This window comes from Rhineura floridana, chromosome 16 (assembly GCF_030035675.1).
Source record: "Rhineura floridana isolate rRhiFlo1 chromosome 16, rRhiFlo1.hap2, whole genome shotgun sequence".
Lineage (NCBI taxonomy): Eukaryota > Metazoa > Chordata > Lepidosauria > Squamata > Rhineuridae > Rhineura > Rhineura floridana.
The window spans coordinates 15,097,501-15,120,777 of record NC_084495.1 but is presented as its reverse complement, the minus strand read 5'-3'; the positions used below and the strand labels follow the sequence as shown (position 1 = coordinate 15,120,777).

Sequence of the window (23,277 nt, the reverse complement as noted above, 5' to 3'; positions counted from 1 at the left end):
TTCCTGTTAGCTGGCTCTGCTGGGGCTTACAGGGAAAGGAAGTAATAAGCAGTACCTCTTCCCATCAGGTCAGCTTCAGATAAGGCAGGTTAGCACCCTGGACAACACCCAATAGTCTCTTTGCTTGAGATGTGCAAGGTTCTTGGGAAAGGTTCAGAGTCACCCAAAAGCATAGAAAACTTGCAGGGCCTTCCATTACAGTGGCTCCCCACACCAAGAATGCTGTCTGCAGTCATTCAAGCAGGTCTGGGGAATCTTTTTTTGCTGATGGTCCAGATCTCTATCTGGCCCTACCCTGTGGGCCAACTTTGACAGGTGGGCAGGCAACCCACTTGTCAATCATATGTGATTTGATACCACAAGATTGACAGGTGGGTTGCCCCAGCTACCTGTCAAGATCCCAATGTTGGCGGTTGAAAGGGGGAGTGTAGGAAGGCTTGCAAAGCCCGCTCCATGCACTCCCTGTGAACCTGCAACACCAGAGGTTGAAAGGTAGAGAGTGGGAAAGGGCTTTGTGAGCCTACCCACACTTCTACTTTTCACTCCTAATATCAGAGGTCCAAAGCAGAAGTGCAGGGAAGGTTTGAAAGCCCTTTGTAATCCTTCCTCCTTTTCCTTGGCACTCCAATGTCAGAGGAACACAGGACAAGCGAGAGGATCCTAAAGGGCTTTCAAACTTCTCTCCAAACTTCTCCTTTCCACTTTCTTTGTTGGAACAAAACCCCATCCTGACCCACCCCACACCTGATGCCATGATGCCAAATGTAGGCAGGGTGGGAGTGGCTTTCCCAAAATGGCCTGGTGGGTCACATGGGGAGGCTTGGTGGGCAAAATTTGGCCCACAGACCAGAGGATCCCCATCCCTGCCTTAAAGAGACACATTCACCTGCATGGCTGTAAAGCAAGAGAAGCTACAGGGAAGTCATCCCCAGAGTTTGTTGGGAAACTCATGCCCTCAGACCAGGAGGGTGTACCAGGAGGTGCTAAGCCCCGTCCCCCTGAGTGGGGTGACCTGTGATTCATCCAAATCTGAGTCCTCCTTAGGATGATGCTGGCACCTGAATGTGGGTGGCATGACACCCATGGGTATCTGGTTGGCCACTGTAGCAAACGTTGCTGGACTAGACAGGCCTTTGGCCAGTAGAACTCTTCTTATGTTCTTACATGCAGGCACATACATAACAATATGTTTAACTATTTTGAAAACAATTTGATTGACCTCTTAAAATCCTGTCTGTCTGTCTGTCTGTCTGTCTATCTATCGGAGAATCTTCCATTGGGTCTTCCAGTTACCTCCAATGCGGTGGATGGGGTGTACCATTGCTGGCGAGCTGTTGCTGTGGGACTGCAGAGCTGAACGGAAGCACACTGGCCTCTGCCATTGACTAGCGGATGAGAAACTGTTAGATTGTACTTAACCTTCATCCAGACTCAGCAAAAAAACAACAACACTGGAGGACCTTGGGATATATTTGTACCCCAATGAGGTTTCCAATGGAAGGATGGGGTCACTTTTTACCCCAGATACCGTTTTTGTTGGCGTTATCACAGGTATGTTTGACACTACAAAAGCACCTTGAGTAAAAAAAGCACCTTATTCAGAGAAGGTAGAATTTTTCTGAGCAGTATACACTGGCTCCTTCTCCATGCATATTAAGTAAACATAATTTCTGGGTATTTTTGAAGTCCAGTGGTTATTGGGATTTTTTTTCCTCTAAAAGGAAAATGGTAAGTGGCAACGGGCTGAAATTTGAAATTCCACAGTATGTGACAATGTCCTAAAAGGACACCCTTGTAGATACACTTATGTGTAAGTTACACAATGAAAAGTGCACATGGAGTCCAAATGGACCCAAACGTCAGGCAGGGAGGCCTCCCTCTGGATGAGATGCTACTGCTGAGATTATATAACAGGATTTGCTCTCTGAATTTGCTTTCCTCTTCTCTCCTTTTTCTTTGCTTTTTTGCATTTTTCTTTGCTTTTGTATCACACCTCTTAGATTAGGAGCCTGAAGGAGGAACTTTTTTTTTCTTTTTATCTGCATGGTGCTTAGGAAACCTTACGTATTATTATTATTATTATTATTATTGTTGTTGTTGTTGTTGTTGTTGTTATTGTTGGACTACGACCTGGGAGACCAGGGTTCGAATCGCCACATAGCCATGAAGCTCACTGGGTGACCTTGGGCCAATCACTGCCTCTCAGCCTCATGAAAACTCTACTCAGAGGGTCGCCATAAGTCGGAATCGACTTGAAGGCAGTAAATTTTTTGCATAATGTATAATTACTATTTTTATTAATAAAATTATTATTATTATTGCTATCACTGTTATTACGATTAACAGTAATGTTTTGATTGTTGTGCTCTAGTTTGCCTGAATTATATCTGAGGACAGTGCTGGGAAACAATCTATTAGGGATGCTTGAGGAATCTGAAGTCTGTGTTTCTCATTCTGAATCCTGTCTGATCCTCAGCTCTTGAATCAGTGTGCAGATTGGATGTGATCTACTCCTACCAAATCCTATGAAAGGGGGGGGGTGTCCAAGGGCTGCATTTTAATATCTTTTTTATTTATACAAGTTATGGTTACTTGGAGCAGCAGTTCAGTAGCTGCCATGTACTGTCCATGGTCCCCCATGACTCAGATGCATGGCTTGTATCAACCAGGAGCTGTGCATTCAACATTGTGGGCCCGAGTCTGTGGAACTCCCTCCTAGCTGAGGTCAAATAGGGCTCCTCCCTGTTGAACTTCAGATGCTTGATGAAGACCTTTCTATTTCAAGAGGCATTTTCAGTGAGTTTCCTGTTTTTATTATTCATTTTAAGTCATTCACTATATGTATTTTTTGTAATCTTATTGCACACTGCTTGGAAATGTCAGTGGAAATAAATAAAATAAATTAAAAATGCCTATGGGGCAGCCATCTTTTTTCTGTACAATCATCCCTGAAAGGGACATCACATCATCACATGCTGTCACTCACAGGGGCATTTCCAGATGCATTTTCAACATGCACAGCAGCTGCTACCTGTTCTAGCTGCACCAACTTGTCAGAGCTTTCAAAACTAGGTATACAATGCTTTGCGGGTGCCACTAAGCAGCTGACCCCCTTTCAATCCAGCTACAACTTCACCTGCCCCACACTTGATATCATATAGGGCAGTCATCTCCAACTTTTGGGTCCTCAGATGTTGTTGGACTACAACTCCCATCAGCCCTAGCCAGCATAGCTAACGGTCAAGAATTATGGGAATTATAGTCCAGCAACATCTGGGGACCCAAAGGTTGGGAAAGGCTAATATAGGGAATCATATATTATGATATTATGGGGCAGTTGCAAAAAAGGCAAAATCCATGCTAGAGATCATTAGGAATGGTAATGAAAATAAAACTGGCAATATCATAATGCCATTATGCAAATCTATGTTGCAACCACATTTGGGCCACATTCACACCTTACATTTATTCCACTATAATAATAATAATAATAATAATAATAATAATAATAATAAAATTTTATTTGTTAGTCGCCTATCTGTCCGAATTAACGGACACTCTAGGCGACTTACAGCAACAGATTAAAATACACTATACAACACTGTAAACAGTTCTGGCTGCCCCAAAGAATCCTGGGAAGTGTAGTTTGTGAAGGGTGCTGAGGGTTGTTAGGAGACAATTATTCCCCTCACAGAGCTCCAGTTCCTAGAATTCTGTGGGAAGAGGGGTTGACTGTTAAACCACTCTGGTCACTGAAGCTCTGTCAGGAGAATAGGGAGTCTCCCAATAACACTCAACAGCCTTCACAAACTACTCTTCCCAGGACCCGGTGGGGGAAGCCATGATTGTTTAAAGTGGAATAATAGTGGAATAAATGTCTGGTGTGAATGTGGCTCTAGAATACAGTGTACAGTTCTGGTCACCTCATCTTGAAAAGCTGGAAAAGGAGCTACATTTCAGAAAAGGATAACCAAAATAATCAAGGGGATAGAGCAACTTCCCTAAGAGGAAAGGTTGAAGCATTTGGGGCTTTTTAGTTTAGAGAAGAGGTAAGAGGAGACACAGTAGAGGTGCATAAAATTATGCATGGTATGGAGAAAGTGGATTGAGAAATGTTTTTTCTCCCTCATAACACTAGAACTCGTGGGCATCCGATGAAGCTGAATGTTGGAAAATTCAGGACAGAAAAAAGGAAGGACTTCTAATCTCATCACGTAGTTAAACTATGGAATTTACTCCCATAGGATACAGGGATGGCCACCAACTTGGATGGCTTTAAAAGAGGATTAGACAAATTCATGGAGGATAAGGCTATCAATGGCTGCTAACCAAAATGCTATGCTTCACTTCCATTGTTGGAGGTAGTGTGACTATCAGTTGCTGGGGATCACACGTAGGGATGGTGCTGTTCTGCTCCGATCCTGCTTTTGGCCTTTCCATGAGTGTCTGGTTTGATACTGTGAGAACAGGAAGCTGGCCTAGATGAGCTCTTCTTATCGCTTGTAGGGCAGGGGTGAGTGCCTTGGCCGAAATAACTTCACAGGCCAAATGGGGAGGCCTAGCAGGCTTAATCTGGCCTGCAGGCCAGTGGTTCCCCACCACAGGTGTAGCCAATACTGAGCTAAATAGACCAATAGCATGACTTGGTGTAAAGCAGCTTCCTACAACCTTAAATGTAGCACCGCATGGAGCTTGACTCCTTTATAAGTATTACAAGTCTAATATACCTCCAGAATCACCAATTATGCCGCCTGACGAGATCAGCCTCGCAAGACCTTCTCTCGGTCCCACCAGTCAAAATAGCTAGACTGGTGCGGACTAGAGAGAGGGCATTTTCGATAGCGGCCCCCACCCTCTGGAACTCCCTCCCTCTTGACCTGTGACACGCTCCCTCCCTGATAGGTTTCCGCCGAGCCTTAAAGACCTGGCTATTCAGGCAGGCCTACGGGATTGGGATGGATTAGTTTTATGATGCAGTAACTGATGTTGGTTTTAGATTGATTATAAATGTTTTTGATATGTATATTGTATTTTATATTATTATTATTGTACGTCGCCTAGAGTGTCCGTTGACCCGGACAGATAGGCGACTAACAAATAAAAGTTTATTATATTATTATTATTATACAAATTTTGGAATATAATTTTGCCTCATTAGTTTTTTAAAAACAACAACCCGACAACGCATGAGCAGTTCAGATCTAAGTGAGTGTTTAATGCAAGAGGTGGTCTGAAGCTGGCAAAGCTCGATCGGGACAGAAACAACACATCTGATTCCTCCTCCATCCCTACCCTCTGCCATGATAACCAGAACTTCCCCACAGTCTCTGTCCAACATGGCAGCCACCCCACAGCTAGACAGGCTAAAGCTATACATATTGCAAAAAGAAAAGAAACAAGCTGAAAACCTCAGGATGTTGAATATGCAATTGAAATGAACAGTATATGCCAGGAACATCTGATATATTCACAGCCTAAAAAGGAACATAATTTTAACCCACCGGTTTGCCTGTATCTGATGGTGCAAATAAATCCATCATGCATCAGGTGGATTGTTTTAATCACGCCAGATGACTCTTCGTAAGTAAAGGAGACCTGTGTGGTATCATAAAGAATCTCCGACAGTCTGGACTGCTTGGTGTATTTGTAAAGAATCCTGCGTCCTGTACCCGGGTACAGGGTCTGCAGAAGTCGGCTGTCTCTGGTGAAATCCTGGATGAAAGATGCACTGCTGTCCGGCGGAGAATAGAGATTACGATAGTATCCAACAGACAGCATGGTCTGAAAGCTGTGGCGTACCATACTTGGCATGGTGACAGATAGCAGGTAGTCTGACTGATCATATTCAAAGATGTAGCGGCGCTGGCTATGCAGAAGAAGCATCACAGACTGAAAGAAGAACAGAGAAGCAATAGGAAAGATGACTTGTAAATGGAAATAGGCAAATTGGTCGGTTTTGGTTACTCTCAATTTCTGTTCTTCACATTTCCACACCGGTTTGCCATTAAAAAAAAAAAAGCCAGCATAGGAAGCTGCCTTATACCGAGTCAAACTATTGGTCCATCTAGCTCACTATTGTCTACACTGACTGGCAGCGGTTTTCCAGGGTTTCAGGCAGGGGTCTCTCCCAGCACTTACCCATTTTTTCCCTCATGAAAAAGCATCAGCCTTTTAGTGTGAATTTCTCCTAATAAATACATTTTTGTATGCAATTTTGCCTAATACACCCATTTTTTTTGCAAAAGCAATTTCCCCTAATATAATTGATTTTAGTATGTTATTTTAACACATATGTGCATTTACATGCATTCTTTATCTTAGTGTATGCAGTTTTGTACTTATTACTTGGCTGGAGAACTGCATAGCAAAATGTAGGAGGTGTGTTTTGGTTTGCATATTACTTAGGAAAGTTTGAATTAGATAGGTTCGCTTTTAAATGAGAAGTGAATCAAATTTTTCACCCATCCCTACCTGCAAGTACGTATTAACTAAAACAAAAACAAAAAAAATACCTGGAGAATCCCACGACTAGATATGCCTACCAATTAAAGCAACATAAAAACACTCAGGTTTCAGAAAGCCATCGGCCAGCGAGTTTGTATCACCAGGGCAAAGCACCAGAAGAGGTATTGATCCTCTCCTTCATTTCATTTACACCAGCTCTCATGGTTTCTTGAGCCTGTCAAACATGGATCATTCATAATTCCTAATAAAACTGATAGTACTGGCTGGTTTCAAAAAGTTGATGAGGACTTAGCACACTGCAGCTGTAACATCTGATAAGGAAGAGGTGCATTCATACAAACTCTGCATGCGGGAAAAGCTTTTGCACATACTCTGCATGGAACTAGGGTTGCCAGGTCAGAAGCATCCCAAACCCTGAGATTTTGGGGGTGGCCCCTGGTGATGTCATAGGGGCATGCCTGAGTGATGCCATTAAGCATGCTACATTAAGCATCAACCACCATTGCTTGGCACATACAATTCAAACAAAAACATTTCTCTGATTGGAAATTCAGACAGAAATCTTAGCTAAAAGATGGAGCCTGGGTAGGGGACATCTAATCTAGCCAGCTTGCTTCTGGCAAGAAAGGTTTAAGTGCCCTCAGGCCAGGCCAGTCATCAGAAGGCCATTGTACGAAGAAAGGAGCCTAGCGTTGTGGAGATGTTAGATGGGAGCACTCGGGAGTAAAGATGGATGCTGAAGGCTGCAATTCTAAACACACTAAGGAACTAAGCCCCATAGAAAATAGGATTTACTTCTCAGTAGATATAGTTTGGATTGTGTTGTTGGTAAAGCTTGACTAGGGATCCTCTGCAAAGATATCCATATCCAAGTAGGGTTGGCAAACCCCTGCCTGGAATGCCCTGGCTGCTCCAAATTTCTTTACAGTTTTGACCCTTCACTTCAGAAAGAGGTCTGAGAAATGAGTAAGAGTTCTCTACTCTTTTCTGTCTCCCCTGTGGGCTGCTATAAGCTCACTTTGACAGCCAACGCAATTCCAGTGAATAATAATTGACAGAGAGAAAGCACACATGGTATGGTCTACCTTCATAGGCAGCAGTTTGGGAACAACAATTGCAGCCATGCTGCCCAGTATGTGAATTTTCTTTTACCACTATTGAGCAAGAAACAAACCATCATGCAACCAAGGTGCATCATCAGTGGGTTTAAGGGGGTTGAGCAGAGCGCATGGAACCACTGTTGTTGCTTCTATGGATATAAGGGAGTGAGGCTAAAGGTAAATGAAATGCAAATAGAAAAAGAAAAGACTGTGATGTATTTAAAGTATTTAAGTATCAAGTATTTAAAAGAACATTGGGTTGGATCTGAACATACCCTTCAGTATGCAGAGGTATTTTACATTCATGGAAAAGGCTAGCTTCATACTAGAGCACCAAGTGAGAGAGAAAAAATGTCAAACTAAAAAAAGAACATATTCCTTCTCTTGCACAAGGGAAGCATGAACATTGCTATCAATTGTGTTATACCAGTACACAAACTCTTCGAGAAAAGTGCGAGCAGCTATTTGCCTTCCGTTCTTGGTTCTTCAGATTCAACCCTTGGTGTGATGAAAATGTCTAAAAACAAAGATTATTGTGTATTGTGAAAAGAGCAAAGAGGGTTGTAGCATATTAAAAAAAATAAATGTACTGCCTTCAAGTCGATCCCGACTCATGGCGACCCTATGAATAGGGTTTTCATGGTAAGCAATATTCAGAGGTGGTTTACCATTGCCTTCCTCTGAGGCTGAGAGGCAGTGACTGGCCCCAGGTCACCCAGTGAGCTTCATGGCTATGTGGGGATTCCAACCCTGGTCTCCCGGGTCATAGTCCAACACCTTAACCACAACACCACACTGGCTCTCAGCATCTTAAAGACTGGCAAATTTATTATGGCATACGTGTTCATGAACTAGGGCCTACTTCAACAGATCCATGAAGTGTCATCCTGTTGGAAGGTGTATTGTGAAGGCTTTCTTTTGTAGGATACAGCATTGCTCCAACAAGGGAGATGCATAACCTGAAAGGTCACCTGCCCATATACTGTGTATAGTACACCAGGTGCATCACTGAGATAATCAAAGAACCACTGAGATAACTGGGGGAAAGGCTGAAGCTCCATGGCAGAGCAACTGCTTTGCAGGTAGAAAGTCCCAGGTTCAATACCTGGCACCTCCAGGCAGGGCTAGGGATATTTCCTGTCTGTAGCACTGGACAGCCACTGCCAGTCAGGATAGACTATAATGAGCTAGATGGACAAATGGTCTGACTTGGTATAAGGCAGCTTTCCATGTTTTCCTACTGGGGGCACCGATAGACCATGGTAAGGCAGTGACTTGTAAAGGGGCATTTTCTGCTGTTGCCCCTGTTCTTTGAAAAGCTCTTCCCCCTTGCCATACAAGAAGCACCATTGGTTATCCACTTTTGACATCTTACACTGATGGTTTTATTGCACATTTGAGTTTTACTGTACACTGCTTAGAGATTTCATGTTTCATTTAAAGCCCTAAACAACTTAGGTCTTAAATATCTGAAAGACCACCTCCTTCCCTACAGAACCTCTCAGGTGTGAAGATCCGCGGAAGAGCCCTCTTGGTAATTCTGCTGCCCTCAGAAGCTTGGGAGGGTAGTGGGCAGGGAGAGGGCACTTTCTGTTGCAGCCCTGAAGTTGTGGAACTCTCTCCCCACAGAGGTGCATTGGACAACTTCACTGTATAGTTTTCAGTGAATGCTGAAGGCGCACCTCTTTTTACTCTGGCCTTTGACACCTGAGATGTATATTTTTCAGGCCCACCCTATTTTGTGTGATGTGTTTTTAACTGTTTTTAATGATATATTTTAAAACTGCTGTGACACATTCTGGGACTTTTGGGTGAAGGGCAGGCAATAAATCTAAATACTACTACTACTACTACTAATTTCTAATATTAAGTGGACAAATATTAAATGACTGTAAATAAATAAATAAAATAAAATAATAAACAGAAGCAGGCTTCTCCTTGACACTTATCCTCTCTTGGCTTGTGTGCAGCCCCAATCAACTGATTGCTACTCTGAAGATCAGAACACTGTCACTCATTCAGTGGGTGGAGGAACAGAATTCTGTGCTATTCTTTTCTTCTGAAACCAAGGGCTGCATTCACTTTTGACCAACTGTGCTGGGGCTACATGCCAATGATGGGTGTAGTCAAAAGTGGATGTGGACACACCACACTCTCACACATACTGTTGTATGCACAGAAATGCATGCAGAGCTTCCTCAGCTGATCCATGTAGATCAGCTGAACAGAAGTGAAGGATTCTCACCCTACTTTTATTTTTCCCCTTTTTTGCTGCTGCCGCCAACATTCAACATTCTGTGAAGCCAATAATTTGTTTCTTGCAAAGACATTTTCTGAGCAACCGAAAAGATGACTGTACATATGGACATCAACCAAATGGTCAATATAGGAATCAAATTGATTATATAATTGGTAGCAGAAGATGGAGAAGTTCCATACTTTCTGTGAAAACAAGACCGGGGCAGACTGCGGTACAGATCATGAACTACTACTATCAAAAATCAAAGTAAAGCTAAAGAAGAAGAAGAAGAAGAAGAAGAAGAAAGCAATCATAATGCCAAAATGTAATTTAAATAACATTCCAGAAGAATATAAAGATCAAATAAGGAACAGATTTGAGGCTTTAAACTTAATTCACAGAGAACCAGAAGAACTATGGACTTAAGTCAGAGACATTATCAGGGAAGAATGCAAAAAGACAATACCTCTCGTTAAAAAGAGCGAAAGACCTCAATAGATGACTGAAGAAACTCTTAAAATGGTTAAAGACAGAAGAAAAGCAAAAGGAGATAGAAACATGGTCAGAACCCTAAATGCGACAATACAGCGCCTAGTAGGTAGGGACAAAGAGAACTATTAAAAGAGTTATTGTTTAGAAACAGAAGAGGACAATAAAAAGGGTAGAACAAGCGCCCTATTTCAAGAGACAGTTCATGTTCTGATCAGCACATTAACTTGAGAAATCAGTTCGCAATGGAATTCACAGAAACTGAATACCTCAATCATTCCTAATTTAGACTCTAAATCTAAAGCAAACATTCATTAATCTAGAGCAGATGTGGGAAAGCTGTGCTCCTCCAGATGTTGCTGGACTCCAACTACCATCATCCTTGAAGACTGGCCACACTGGCTTGAACTGATGGGAGCTGGAGTCCAACAAGATCTGAAGGGGACTGGGTTCCCCAGTTCCCGATCCCTGGGGGGCGGGCAGCAGTGTCCAAATGCTTTCTCTTCTGAAATATCAGCGTCACTATCAGTATTGGCATTCCGTTGGGTCTTGAAGACAAACTTGTTTGGATAACCATTCCCCTGATGTCCTTATCTGAACTTCCTGATCTAATTGTTTAATTGCTGTTTTAATTATTATGCTAGTTTAATGGGCTTGTTTTATTGTACATTTTAATTATGGATGTTTTTAATGTTTTGATGAAATGGTTTCATGATATGTGGATATATTTTTATAATTGGTTTTACTCTTGTAAACAGCTTAGAAGCCATTTAGCAAGTAAGCACTATATAATTAATAACTTCAGTACTTTTTTTTCCAGTGGTAGCTGCTTCTTTGAGATTCCAAACGAGGGGGGCTATATCCCATCATTTGGCTTAATCCAGACTGGCACTGCAATCTTCACACCATGCATTTTAAAAAAGGAATCACCTTTTCTAAGTATGTGTAGCTCCATATTTTTCCATCTGCCCATGTTCTGGAAATGATCTTCCCACCTGGGTCATACTCCATCTTTTCAGTCCATGTTCCTCTCTGGATATAGGTCACTAATCCAGAATGCGAGTAAGTGATGTTGACTTCGTTGTATTTATTGAGGGGAGACCAAAGGATTGGACGGCCCACCTGGTCATAGAGAATCCGAAGTGTGAACTTCCGATGATCATCATAGATCTTCCCTGTTCTCGTGATGTGGTCAAAATCAATTGATAGCAGGTTTCTGTTGTGGGCCTAATGAACATAGCAGGAACAGTGTTACATATTTAACTGAAATTAATTCCTGTAGATGAAGGCATACTCATTATTTATTTTGCAAATTTCTAAACTTCATCCAAACCAAGGAGTCCAGGGTGGGGGGGGGTACATCAAAATCAAATACCAATACAATATAGAAACCCAGCAATTTTTTTAAAAAAACCCAAAATCAGAACATAATAAAATATGAAAAAATGCCTTATTCAACCACTCAAAACTGTACAGTAAATGTGAAAAGGCTGGACAATTAAAAATGCCTTTATCTGGTACAAAAAGAAAAGAAAAGAATATGTTGGTCCCAGGCTTACTTCCTGCAGGAGAGTATATTACAACTGGGGTACCACTACCAAAAGGCCCTCTTTGTTGTGAACACATAACTTTATTCATTTATTTAGAGTATTTATAAAGCACTTGGGATTTTAAAAAATCTCTAAGCAGTGCACAACATAAAAACAATAAACAGCATCATTAACACACACACACAACATAGAACCAGTAGAACAGCAGTATGAAAGCAAATAAAAACAGGAATTCAGGGAATTCAAGGAAATAAAAACACAGTCAGATCTTAAAGCCTAGGCAAAAAGATATGTACAAGACATGAGAAACAAATGATGGTTGCTTCACGTAACAGCAGAGAGAAGGACATCTCATAGTACAGGGCAATGGCAGAAAATGCCTCTTTTCGGGTCACTGCTCTATGATATTATGTAGAGCGTGTTCGGCACCATGAGTAGAATTTCCTCAGATGATGCAAGTGATCTTACAGATCTATATAGGGGCCGGTGGTCTTTCAGCTTTCTTACAGAAGGAACTCAGATAAGGGCATCATCTGAAGATTTTAATGCACAGATCTCTTGGAGGGGGCACACAAAGAAGGACTTCAGATGTTGATCTCAGGTTCTAGGTAGGTTCATATGGGGGAGGTCAGTCCTTGAGGTATTGTGATCTCAAGCTCAAAATCCTAATGTACTGATTCCAGTTTTCTTTGCCAGCTACCTCAATACCTCAATATCCAGAGAACAGCCAGAATTCCTCTCCTCCCCCACCCCAAAATCCACTCCAGTTCCTTCTTGGCCCTCTTTACTATCTAGTATTTAATTTGTGCCAAGGCCCACTATGCATTAGCCCAACAATCTTTATCTCATTTTTAAAAGCATCCCCCAACCCCTTTCTTTGCCGTGGGTAAATGGATCATCATTTCCTCTCCTACTCAAGATTATTATTATTTTGTCCAAGGCCTACTGGTGCTCAGTTGAATGATCATTTTCAGTAACAGCACTGAATTCTAGAATATGTGATGAAGAGTCTGAGCATGTCCAGAGTGTTTTCCTCTCGCTACTAAGCTACTGCAGCTTTCTCAGTGCCCTCTCAGAATTAAGTAGCTGAGCACCTCTGAGCCTGCACAGAGAGATTTGCCCTCGCTCCTAAGGGAATTTTGCCTGTTGCTTACTTTGCCAGCCTGCTGTGTGCACAGAGAACATAACAGGTGACAGTCTCAACAGATATTCAGACAAAATAAATACAGTAAACAAATAAAGATACATATGGAAGCAGAATTCTGTGTATCTATCCCTAGCTAGATGACATGTAATCAAGAGACACATTTGTTGTTCATGGCTTGATCCATCTCAACGGTAGCTAACCTAGTGCCCTGCAGATGTTGTAGGATCCCAGCAGCTCAAATTACCAATAGTTATGGATTATGGGATTTGTAGTCTACATCATCTGCAGGGCACCAGGTTGGATGTCCTTGATCTACTGATAAGTATGTAAGGTATGTAGGGTCAGTGAGGTGCCACCCAGCTGTTGTGGACTTCAACTTCCATCAGCTCCAGCCAGCATGGTCAATGGGCAGGGGTGATGGAAGTTGTAGTCCATCAACAACTGGAGGGCACCATATTGGCTACTCCTGCGATATGCCACCTCCTACCTGCAAGGTAAGGCTACAGCATTAGTGGTGGCAGAATGATATTGAACCAGGCACCAGCAGGCACAGGATATGAGACACTTGCTGTTAGGGAACCCGAAATTACTGCCTACCATTTGGGACTTCTGAAAGCAGCTAAAATTCTTGTTCCTACCAAATTTCATGCTTTGGCATGCTGGAACCTGTTTGATGGACAGCTGTGCATTCACATGCTGCTGCACATGAGGCATTAATGACAGGAGCTCAATGAGTGATGTGAAGGGAAAGTGCAAGTTGAAAAATACAGAAGGAAGTGTCTGAGATGGAGGAACAGATGGAAGAATTCACTGCACTATGCTCTTTTCCCAGTCCAAATAGCTCCTACCAAACTTGGCATTTGTTCCCCGGGAAAACAGGAGAAGGGAACCTTTTTTCAGCCAGAGGGCTGCATTCCCTTCTGGAATGGGAGAGAAATTTGATTCAGTTCACATCTGAAATTGAATCTATCAAATCCACATTTTCTGAAACAATATGAGAACTGGAAGAGAGCCATCTGTCAAAATTCACTTATCCAAATATTGCAAAGCAGTTCTCCGACCAATGTTTAAATATGAGGGGAAAACGTGCAGAAAAAAGAACATATGAGTGAAAATAACATACAAAAATGCATTACATGATGAGAAATTGTTTGCAAAATGTGTGCATTAGTCAAAACTGCACACAGACCATGTTTTATTAGGAGAAATTCACACTAAAATGCTGAAGAATTTTCAGGAGAATTTTTTTTTTTAAAAAATAGCAAATTGCTAAATGTGGAGAATTGAATTTAAGACTGGAAAAGTGAGAAACAGGAAGAACAGAAATTGACAAATCTTTCCATCCGTGCTTCTGGGCAACCTTCCAGGGGCCACATGCCGGTGGTGTGTGGGGCCAGAGGCAAAAGTGGATGGTGCAATCCATGCAGATTTTGCTTTTTTACAGTAGGGCAGGTTTTACACACACTCACACACCCATCTCTCCATGTAAAACACTTGGTGTGTGAAGCTGGGCCAGTGAGGGATCACTATAACAATTACTGTATAGAATCATAGAATCATAGAATAGAGAGTTGGAAGGGGCCTATAAGGCCATCGAGTCCAACCCCCTGCTCAATGCAGGAATCCAAATCAAAGCATTCCCGACAGATGGCTGTCCAGCTGCCTCTTGAATGCCTCCAGTGTTGGAGAGCCCACTACCTCTCTAGGTAATTGGTTCCATTGTCGTATGGCTCTAACAGTTAGGAAGTTTTTCTTGATGTCCAGTCGAAATCTGGCTTCCTGCATCTTGAGCCCATTATTCTGTGTCCTGCACTCTGGGATGATCGAGAAGAGATCCTGAGCCTCCTCTATGTGACAACCTTTCATGTACTTGAAGAGTCCTATCATATCTCCCTTCAGTCTTCTCTTCTCCAGGCTAAACATGCTCAGTTCTTTCAGTCTCTCCTCATAGGGCTTTGTTTCCAGTCCCCTGACCATCCTTGTTGCCCTCCTCTGAGATGTGTAGAATATTGTTGTTAGACCTTTAGCTTGAATGCTATTCATTGTACTCATCAAGGCATCCCAAAGGAGTAGTTCTGTCAGATGAAAAACAGATTTCCTAAAGCATTTTTCCTGCACGTAATTGATGCCTTTGGGTCTCAAACTTAAGTCTGTTAATTAAACAGAAAAATATTGACCACCTGCCATAGGGATCTGTTAATACTCAGGTTAAATACAAGCCATAAAGCAAATTGGGTGTGATGGTGACAGTTCTGTGTATGTAAACACAGAAGTGGAATGCCAACACAGTTTTCCAGAGATGGGCTTGGAAGAGAACTTGGGGATCTCAGAAAAGCACATCTCAAATGAGAGGCAAGCTTTATAAGTGCCTCCAATTGTTCTCTGGCTTGGGTTGAAACCTGAAGAACCCCAAATGTTCCTGCTGCTCTTCCCCAGTGGTCCTCATGCCCCCCAAATACCTTTCCTGTCAGCTTTCCACTCCCCCAAATGTCCTCCATCCCTTCCCTTTTTGTCCAGTGGCTGGAGGGCAGGAATGAGTTCCGACTCTTCTCTATTTCCCTGGCATGCGGATATGTCAGAGGTGGGAGATGCATTCCCTTGAGAGTAGCCTCATGAGGGCCATATACTATTAGTGGGCTAGGCCAGAAGTGAAAGTGGGTAGAGCATTACAGGAGCCACACAAAAAAAGAGGTTCCTACCCAAACACCTCTCCGCGCAGGCAAGTAAGAGGCATTGCCATAGTTTAAGAACATATTTCAGCCAGGCAAAACACTCAAGGAAGACATGGAGCAGGTACAGTGAGGGGTATTGCCTGGGAGAAGGATGTGGCCTAGGGAAGGGTCATGGATCTTGAGGACCAGAGAGAGAGGGATGCATTTGGCCCTTAGGCCTGAGGTTCCTTACTCCTGTGTTATGCAGTGTGCGAGAAGAGAGGTGCAGTGGCCTTAGATATTTCTTCTTTATTATTATTAAGATAGTCTGGAAGCTACAGTTAGTGCAGAATGTGGCTGCTAGGGTGGGTAAGAGGGACAGCTCAGTAGGACCACGTGTTACTTTCAGGAAAATGCTGCACTGGCTGTCAGTGAGCTACTGGGCCCAATGCAAGGTATTTACTGAACACTCATTCTGATTTGCTTGGACAAAGCGTACATGGAGGTTAGACCACGTCTAGTCTTTATTAGGGATGGGAGGATCTATCAGTTTCGGTGCTCTCAGTTTCTCATTTTACCAATCTTAAATTCAGTTCTCCACATTTCTGCAGAAATTTGTGATTTCTTCATGAAAGTTCTTGAGTATTTTACTGCAAATTTATCCTGATACACACTTCTTAAATAACATACCAAAGGCATTGTATTAATAGAAATTGCTTGCAAAAATGTGTACATTAGTTACAACCACATACAAAAATTTGCCTACTAAGAGAAAGTTGCACTGGAATGCTGCAGAATATTCCTGGATATTTTTAATGCAAATTTCTTCAGAAGTGTGGAGAACTAAATTTAAGATCGCCTACAGATGATCCTTCAGGTAGCATGGTCTCAGACTGTTTAGAGATTTAAAGATCAGCACCAACACCATGAACTGGACACAAAAACAAACAGGCAGCCAGTGCAGACAGAATGACATTTGGGCATTAAGAATAACAACATCTCAACATTTCTGAGATGGATTGCTTTCCAAAGGATTGTATCTTACACACAAGACAAAAACCTTACCCGTAACCTTCTCTCAAATGCAGAGATATTGCCTTTGGTCTGTTCCTTCCTTTGTCTCCATTCTATAAGGTTGGAGTTATGCTCCCCAGGTAAAGAGATACTGCATTTTCCTAAAGTGGGGTTGACAACACCTGCAAGGATGTGAGGCTCTGTGTTCAGTGTGATCTCCATTCCACTGGCAAAAGTGACTCTTAGTGACCCATCCGGACTGACCCGATAGATATTCTGAGTATTGTCTGTCGGCAACAAAACAAGGAAGGGGAGAGAGTTCAGCACTTCTTGGCTTTATGAAGCAAATGTTAAGCATGCAAAGATTATATTTATGCATAGTTCAGACAGCAGTAGGCATTGCCAACATCTGTACATCTTTACAACTTGAAAATTAAAGACTTTTATTGTTACTACATTCAGACCTTAGTAGATACATAGGCACCATGCTCTCCATCTTGAACAAAGCTATTTTGCTTTCAAGGGACTTCAAGTTAGCCTTTTGAATGCTTCAGATTTACTGCCTTTGGGGTATTGCTGAAAACCCTATTTTTCTGGAGGAATTTAATACGGAGTTGAGGTCAAACCTGGTGATTGTTTAATTAAATAGCTACAATGCAGCTGTGGATGTTGAGCTTAAGTCATAACAACAGAGCTGTTATGAAAGATAAAAAGATTTATGATTTAAAATCAAATGCCTCTTAAGAGTTATGGAAAGGTACGGCAAAATGTATGTATTCATTAGGACATTTATAACCCATCTTTCCTCCAAAGGCCTCAGAGTGGGGTCCATGAATCTAGCCATCTCCATTTTAGTTTTGCAATAGTCCTGTGAGATAGGTTAGATTGAGAGACAGTACATGTACCAAGGTCACTCAGTGAGCTTCATGGCTGCATTGGAATTTGAACTTTGGTCTGCCAGGTCATAGTATTTTACTGCAAATTTTACTGCACTCTCACCCAGGGGTGGGGAACTGAGGGCCTGAGGGCTAAAATTTCCTAACTGTTAGAGCCATACGACAATGGAACCAATTACCTAGAGAGGTGGTGGGCTCTCCGATACTGGAGGCATTCAAGAGGCAGCTGGACAGCCATCTGTCGGGAATGCTTTGATTTGGATTCCTGCATTGAGCAGGGGGTTGGACTTGATGGCCTTATAGGCCCCTTCCGACTCTACTATTCTATGATTCTATGAAATGTGGCCCCTTAGAACTCTCTGTCTGGCCCATGGAATACTCCACCGCATCCAGCAACGTCCTCTCTCCTGGGGCTACACACTTCACTGGCCTTGCTTTGTATCCTCCTTGAGTGTTTTTGCCTGGCCGGGATATGTCCTGGAACTCTGATACTGCCTCTTGCCTCCCTGGATGAATGACAGAGGCGTGTGAGTGTGGGTAGAAACTAGCCTACCATACAAAAGTAAGATTAACACTTGTTGCTCCACCCACTTTTGCTTCTGGTCCTGCCCACCACTGGCATGTGGTCCTTGGAAGGCTGGCTGAACTCCCCACAACTTTTCTCTAAGTACTACACCATACTGGCTCTTAGAGTGCATTAAGAGTGCAGAGACACTTTTTTCATGTATCAAAAAAGTTATGCAATTTTTTTTATTCCTCTCTCCCAGCCAAATGCATGATCACATGCACCTGTTGGTGGTTTGTGATGTTCTTATCAAAGTAGCATACAGAATGCTGGAAGTGAAGGGCTGGAGAAGGTGTCTTTTGGCCCCCTGGCAGTTATGGAGCGGGGTGCCGCAGGGTACCATCTTGTCCCATGCTGTTTAACATCTATACGAAGCCCTTGGGAGCAGTCATCAGGAGCTTTGGGGTGAGGTATCAGCAGTACACTGATGAAACCCAGCTCTATTTCTCTGTAAAATCTGAATCAAGAGAGACCATGCAAGCCCTGGACAGGTGCTTGGACAGTGGTGGGCTGGATGAGGGCTAATAAACTGAGATGAATCCTAGCAAGACAGAGGCACTGTGGGTTGGTAGTTCCTGGGTTCAGATAATTGGTCAGTTGCTTCCTTTGAACGGGTCATACTCCCTCTGAAACAGTAGGTTCATAGTCTGAGAGTGCTCCTGGAGTCATCCTTGTTGATAGAGGCCCAGGTGTCCTCAGTGGCTACGAGTGCCTTTTACTAGCTTCTGCTGGTAAGACAGCTGTGACCATTTCTGGACTGGGATAGCCTGTTGTCCATGCACTGGTAACCTCCAGGCTGGATTACTGTAATGCACTCTATGTGGGGCTGCGCTTGAGATAGGTTTGGGGACTGCAGCTGGTGCAAAATGTGGTGTTGCAACTGCTCAGTGGGGCAGGGTATTGCCAACATGTTACTCCACTGCTGAAAGAATTGCACTGGCTGCCCATTAGCTACTGAGCCAAGTTCAAGATTTTGGTTTTGGTGTACAAAGCCCTATATAGCTTTCAGGATACCTGAAAGATCATCTTACCCCTTATATATTTAGTTGATCAGTGTGCTCTGCAGGTGAGGGCCTCCTGCAGATACCATCTTATCAGGAGGTCCGTTCCGCACAACATACGAAGCGGACCTTTACTGTAGTGGCATCTACCCTTTGCAATCCCCTCCCCTTAAAAATCAGACAGGCGCCATCTCTGTTATCTTTTCGGCGCCTACTAAAGACCTTCCTCTTTCAACAAGCCAGTCTGTAGCTGTGCTGGAATTGCTTTTAAAGATGTTTTTAAAGCTTTTTTAAAAAGATGTTTTGTTTTAAGATGTTTTAGAGTGTTTTTAGCATTTTGATTGCTGCCTTGGGCTCTTTCTGGAAGGAAGGGCAGGATATAAATAAATAAATAAATAAAAGACATGGAGCCCAGTCCCGAAAGACCTCAGAATCTTAAGTACTTTAGATGAGAAACAAAAGAGTTGAAGGAAAGGAAAGACAGAACGTTGGCAATGTAAACATTATAGATGAACAGACAGAAGTTACTTTTATACTGGGAAAAACTATTTTTTTATGTGTAGGAGTCTTCCTGCCAACACCCCTCCCCTGGAATATGCTCCTACGTTCCTATGGAATATAGGAAGCTGCCTTATACTAAGTCAGACTATTGCTCCATCTAAGGTCAGTATTGCCTACACTGATTTGTAGTTACTCTCATGTTTCAGTCAGGGGCTTTCCCAGCAATACCTGGAGATGCCTGGGATTGAACTTGGGGCTTTCTATATGCAACACATGTGCTCTGCATAAGGCACATCATCATCATCATCATTTTTGTTGTCTGCCTCTCACCTAGAATGCCGGTCCCAAAGTGGATTACACAGATTTAAACCAAATACTTACATAAAAGGATGTGTCTTCAGCAGCTAAAAACAGGAAGAGAGGGGGAGAGCATTCCATAGACTAGGGGCCATGACAGAGAGGGCTCTGTCGTAAGTATTCACCAGTCTGGCTTTAGATATTGTAGGCACTCACAACAGGCCCTCTTCCCTGGCTGTTGTGCGATGGGCATGATTAAAGAGGGGAAGGTGGACAGACAGATACCTACGTTCCAAACCGTTTAGGGTTTTGAAGGTCAAAACCAGCACCTTGAATTGTATTTGGAAGCAAATTTTCCTTACCGATGGCAGCCCTCCAGCACACCGAGAGATGAACTTCTGGGTATACTGCACTTAGCTAATAGTGTGATTAAGGAAATAAATAGAACATCCCCTTGAGACTTAGGGCATGGAAAACCCAATCTGATTTGTTACCATTGGCTAAAGTAGGGATGAAGAACCTGTCACCTTCCAGATGCCGATGGCCTACAATTCCCATCATCCTTGCCATTGGCCATACTGGCTAGGGCTAATGGAAATTGCAATCCAACAACTTCTGAAGGGCTATAGGTTCCATACCACTTGAGTTTGGTTTTTAATTTAAATGGAGAGAGGAATAAAGGAAATGCCATCATCATTCTTGAATTGCACCAGTAGTTTGGTTTGATGACTGATGCTAGCAGTTACGGTATGGCAGAGATGGGGAAGCTGTGTCCCTCCAGATGCTGTTGGGCTGCCATCAGCCCCAGCCAGCATGGCCCATGGTAAGGGATGATGGAATCCACCAACATCTGAAGACCCACAGGCCTCTATCCTTGTTAAATGGGCACATTACCAATGAAATGAAGTGCAACCACAGCCCTACCACAGATGTTGCAATATGAGGCATTTCAGCAGCACTGCAAGTTGATGCAAGACTTTGCATTAGCATTGCTTTAAGGAGCACCTCTCCCACGCTGGAAACAATTGCCATTGATAAACGTGCCATACTTTTGTCCAATTTACCTGGGGCTGATGTTAGGTTGATGGGTCTGGGAATATGGGAAATATCTTTCTCAAGGCTGTCCTGCCCCAGTCCTAGTTGGATTTTTATCATCAGAAAACCCTTAGTGGGCCGTTTGCTATGAGAGTTTGAGTACTCTGTTTCACCACAGGACCCCTCTATACCATAATGTACAGTCTCGCTCTGCCCTAATAATTTTTCTTACTTTCTCCAATCCTAGTTCCCCATTGGGGTTAAAAACCCCAGATCCTCCCTCCTTTCTTCCTTTACTCTCCTCTCTTCCTGTTTCTCAGCGCTCACTGAGGTAAGGCAGCCTCCTTCCTTCGTTCCCTTTCCCCTCTGACTATATCTCTTTAATGTTCCTTCTCAATGTCTGTCCTCTCATTTTCCTTGCTCATCTGGCTTTCTTGTTTGCTTCCTCATCTATTTCTCTCCACTGGCACCCCCTCCTCTGTATCCACCCTGGTGGGACCTACCCACGAAACCCCCAGATGCTACCTTCATTTAGGAACTGTATGCATTGTGGCATCCTTGAGGGCACTGCCCCCATCAGAACTTGGAAGTAATTCATTACAAGTAACAAATTACTTGTAATTTATTACTTTTTTGAGGAACGAGTGGGTAATTCGTTCACATTGTGTTTGTAATAGAACTAGGAGTAATTTTTTGTGGAGTAATACTTTTGTGGAGTAATAGCAATGTTTCCAGCATTACTTTGGGCTATTATTGGGGGGGGGAGAAGCAGGGGAAGTCGTCTGCACCTCTGATTTGTGAATGAAAATCATGTGCCTCAAACTGGGCTTCTGTGCAGTGTCGCTCTTTCCTCATGCTCTGTGGGTGGGTAGGAGACGATGAGGGAGGAGGTGGAGAGAGAGACGGGGTGGCGTGGAGAAAACAGTTGTTTTTAAAATATGGATGGTGGTGGTGAAGAATGGAGTGGAGGGAAAAAGGAGCCAGAGGGCAAGAACATGGATAAAGGAGGAGAAGGAGGCAGCAGGAGGATGGAGATAAAGAACTGTGGAGGTGAAAGATGACAACATGTGTGTTTGTGTGTGTTTGTGCTGCATTTGCAGTATTTTAACTTTTTCCCATCTCGGGAAAATGTTTGCTTGGGTGAGTGTCCCTTAGTTGGTGGCAGGGCAGGGTCTGGGAGGTAGAGATTATGCTTGCTGGCTGAATGGGGGGGAGTTGCACTAGGTTTGATGTGCAAAGATCTGAGTAGTGGCCTCTGCCTCCCTCTCCACCTCCCTTACCAAAGGAGAGACCACCATTGCTATCTTATGGATAAAAAGAATTATCCTACTATCTCTGTATGTGCATGCTTATTTTTAATGTTGTTTTGGCTACTTAATGTGCAGCAGCCAAGGCCAGCACCTTGTAGGGTTTTTTTTAAAAAAAAGTAACTGAAATGTAATTGTAGTGATTACTTTTGAGAAAAAGCAGTCAGTTACTTTCAGAGCAATTGTAATTGGAATGGTAATTACTACGTTTTTGAGCCATGTAATTGTAACTGTAATTTATTACTTTTTAAAAGTAATCTTCCAAGCTGTGGCCCCCATGCAACTACACTTCCTCTCTTCATACTGTTACAATAATTTAGTAGGAACTAGTATATCAAACCACAGGAAACTGATGCAGACCTTTTCTAAATGCATTCAGTAAACACAAAAACTGCAGGACTTCAGACTTTCAAGACAGGAAGACAAAAAGAAAAAGATGTATTTTTAACTACCTTGTTTTAATGTATAAATAGTTGAGGTAGCTGAAAAGTTTGTAGCTGTGATCACGTTTTCCCTGTTTGAAGTATTGACTTCAACTTTCATCAATTTTTCTATATCACTATGGAAACTGCTAACCTCACCAGTCGGAAATGTTGCATTGGTTAAGTGACCATCTGAATCATACCTGGGAAAAGAAGATACATAGAAATAGCAAATGCAGTACATAAACACTTAAAAAAAGGGAGGTGGAGTTCTATTTAGGCTGCATAGACAGTACATATTTTGATCAGTGATCCTGCTGTGGATCCACATTCACTCTTTTATGGCCAGAGGTGCAACCTACAAGAATTCAGCACTTCCTGTTTCTAGCTGAAACCAGCTATTCAGAGTGCTGATTGGCTGAACTTTATGACAATCAAAAGGTCTCCCCCCTAAAACTCCCCACATGTACTGATTGCATATGAACAATCACAAAACCCTCTTCCACCTTCCTCAGCATTAAATGTATATAGAGTGCTGATCGGCTGAAGCTTGTGACACCCATGAAGCTGCTTGCCTTGCCTAATGCAATCTCTCAAA

The 23,277-nt window shown here is 42.8% G+C and overlaps 1 protein-coding gene across 7 annotated transcripts in view; it reads right to left on the bottom strand.

Annotated features, from left to right (window-relative positions):
• TENM1 (teneurin transmembrane protein 1) overlaps window positions 1–23,277 on the bottom strand; it is an 897,331-nt gene that overhangs the window by 12,177 nt on the left and 861,877 nt on the right. For all 7 annotated transcript variants that reach the window (XM_061598133.1, XM_061598132.1, XM_061598131.1 and 4 more), the window contains 4 exons: window positions 22,710–22,882; window positions 16,707–16,942; window positions 11,224–11,520; window positions 5,502–5,889 (listed from right to left, as the gene is read on the bottom strand). In XM_061598133.1, the coding sequence (XP_061454117.1) occupies window positions 5,502–5,889; window positions 11,224–11,520; window positions 16,707–16,942; window positions 22,710–22,882 (1,094 nt within the window). The remainder of the gene's footprint in view (window positions 1–5,501; window positions 5,890–11,223; window positions 11,521–16,706; window positions 16,943–22,709; window positions 22,883–23,277) is intronic.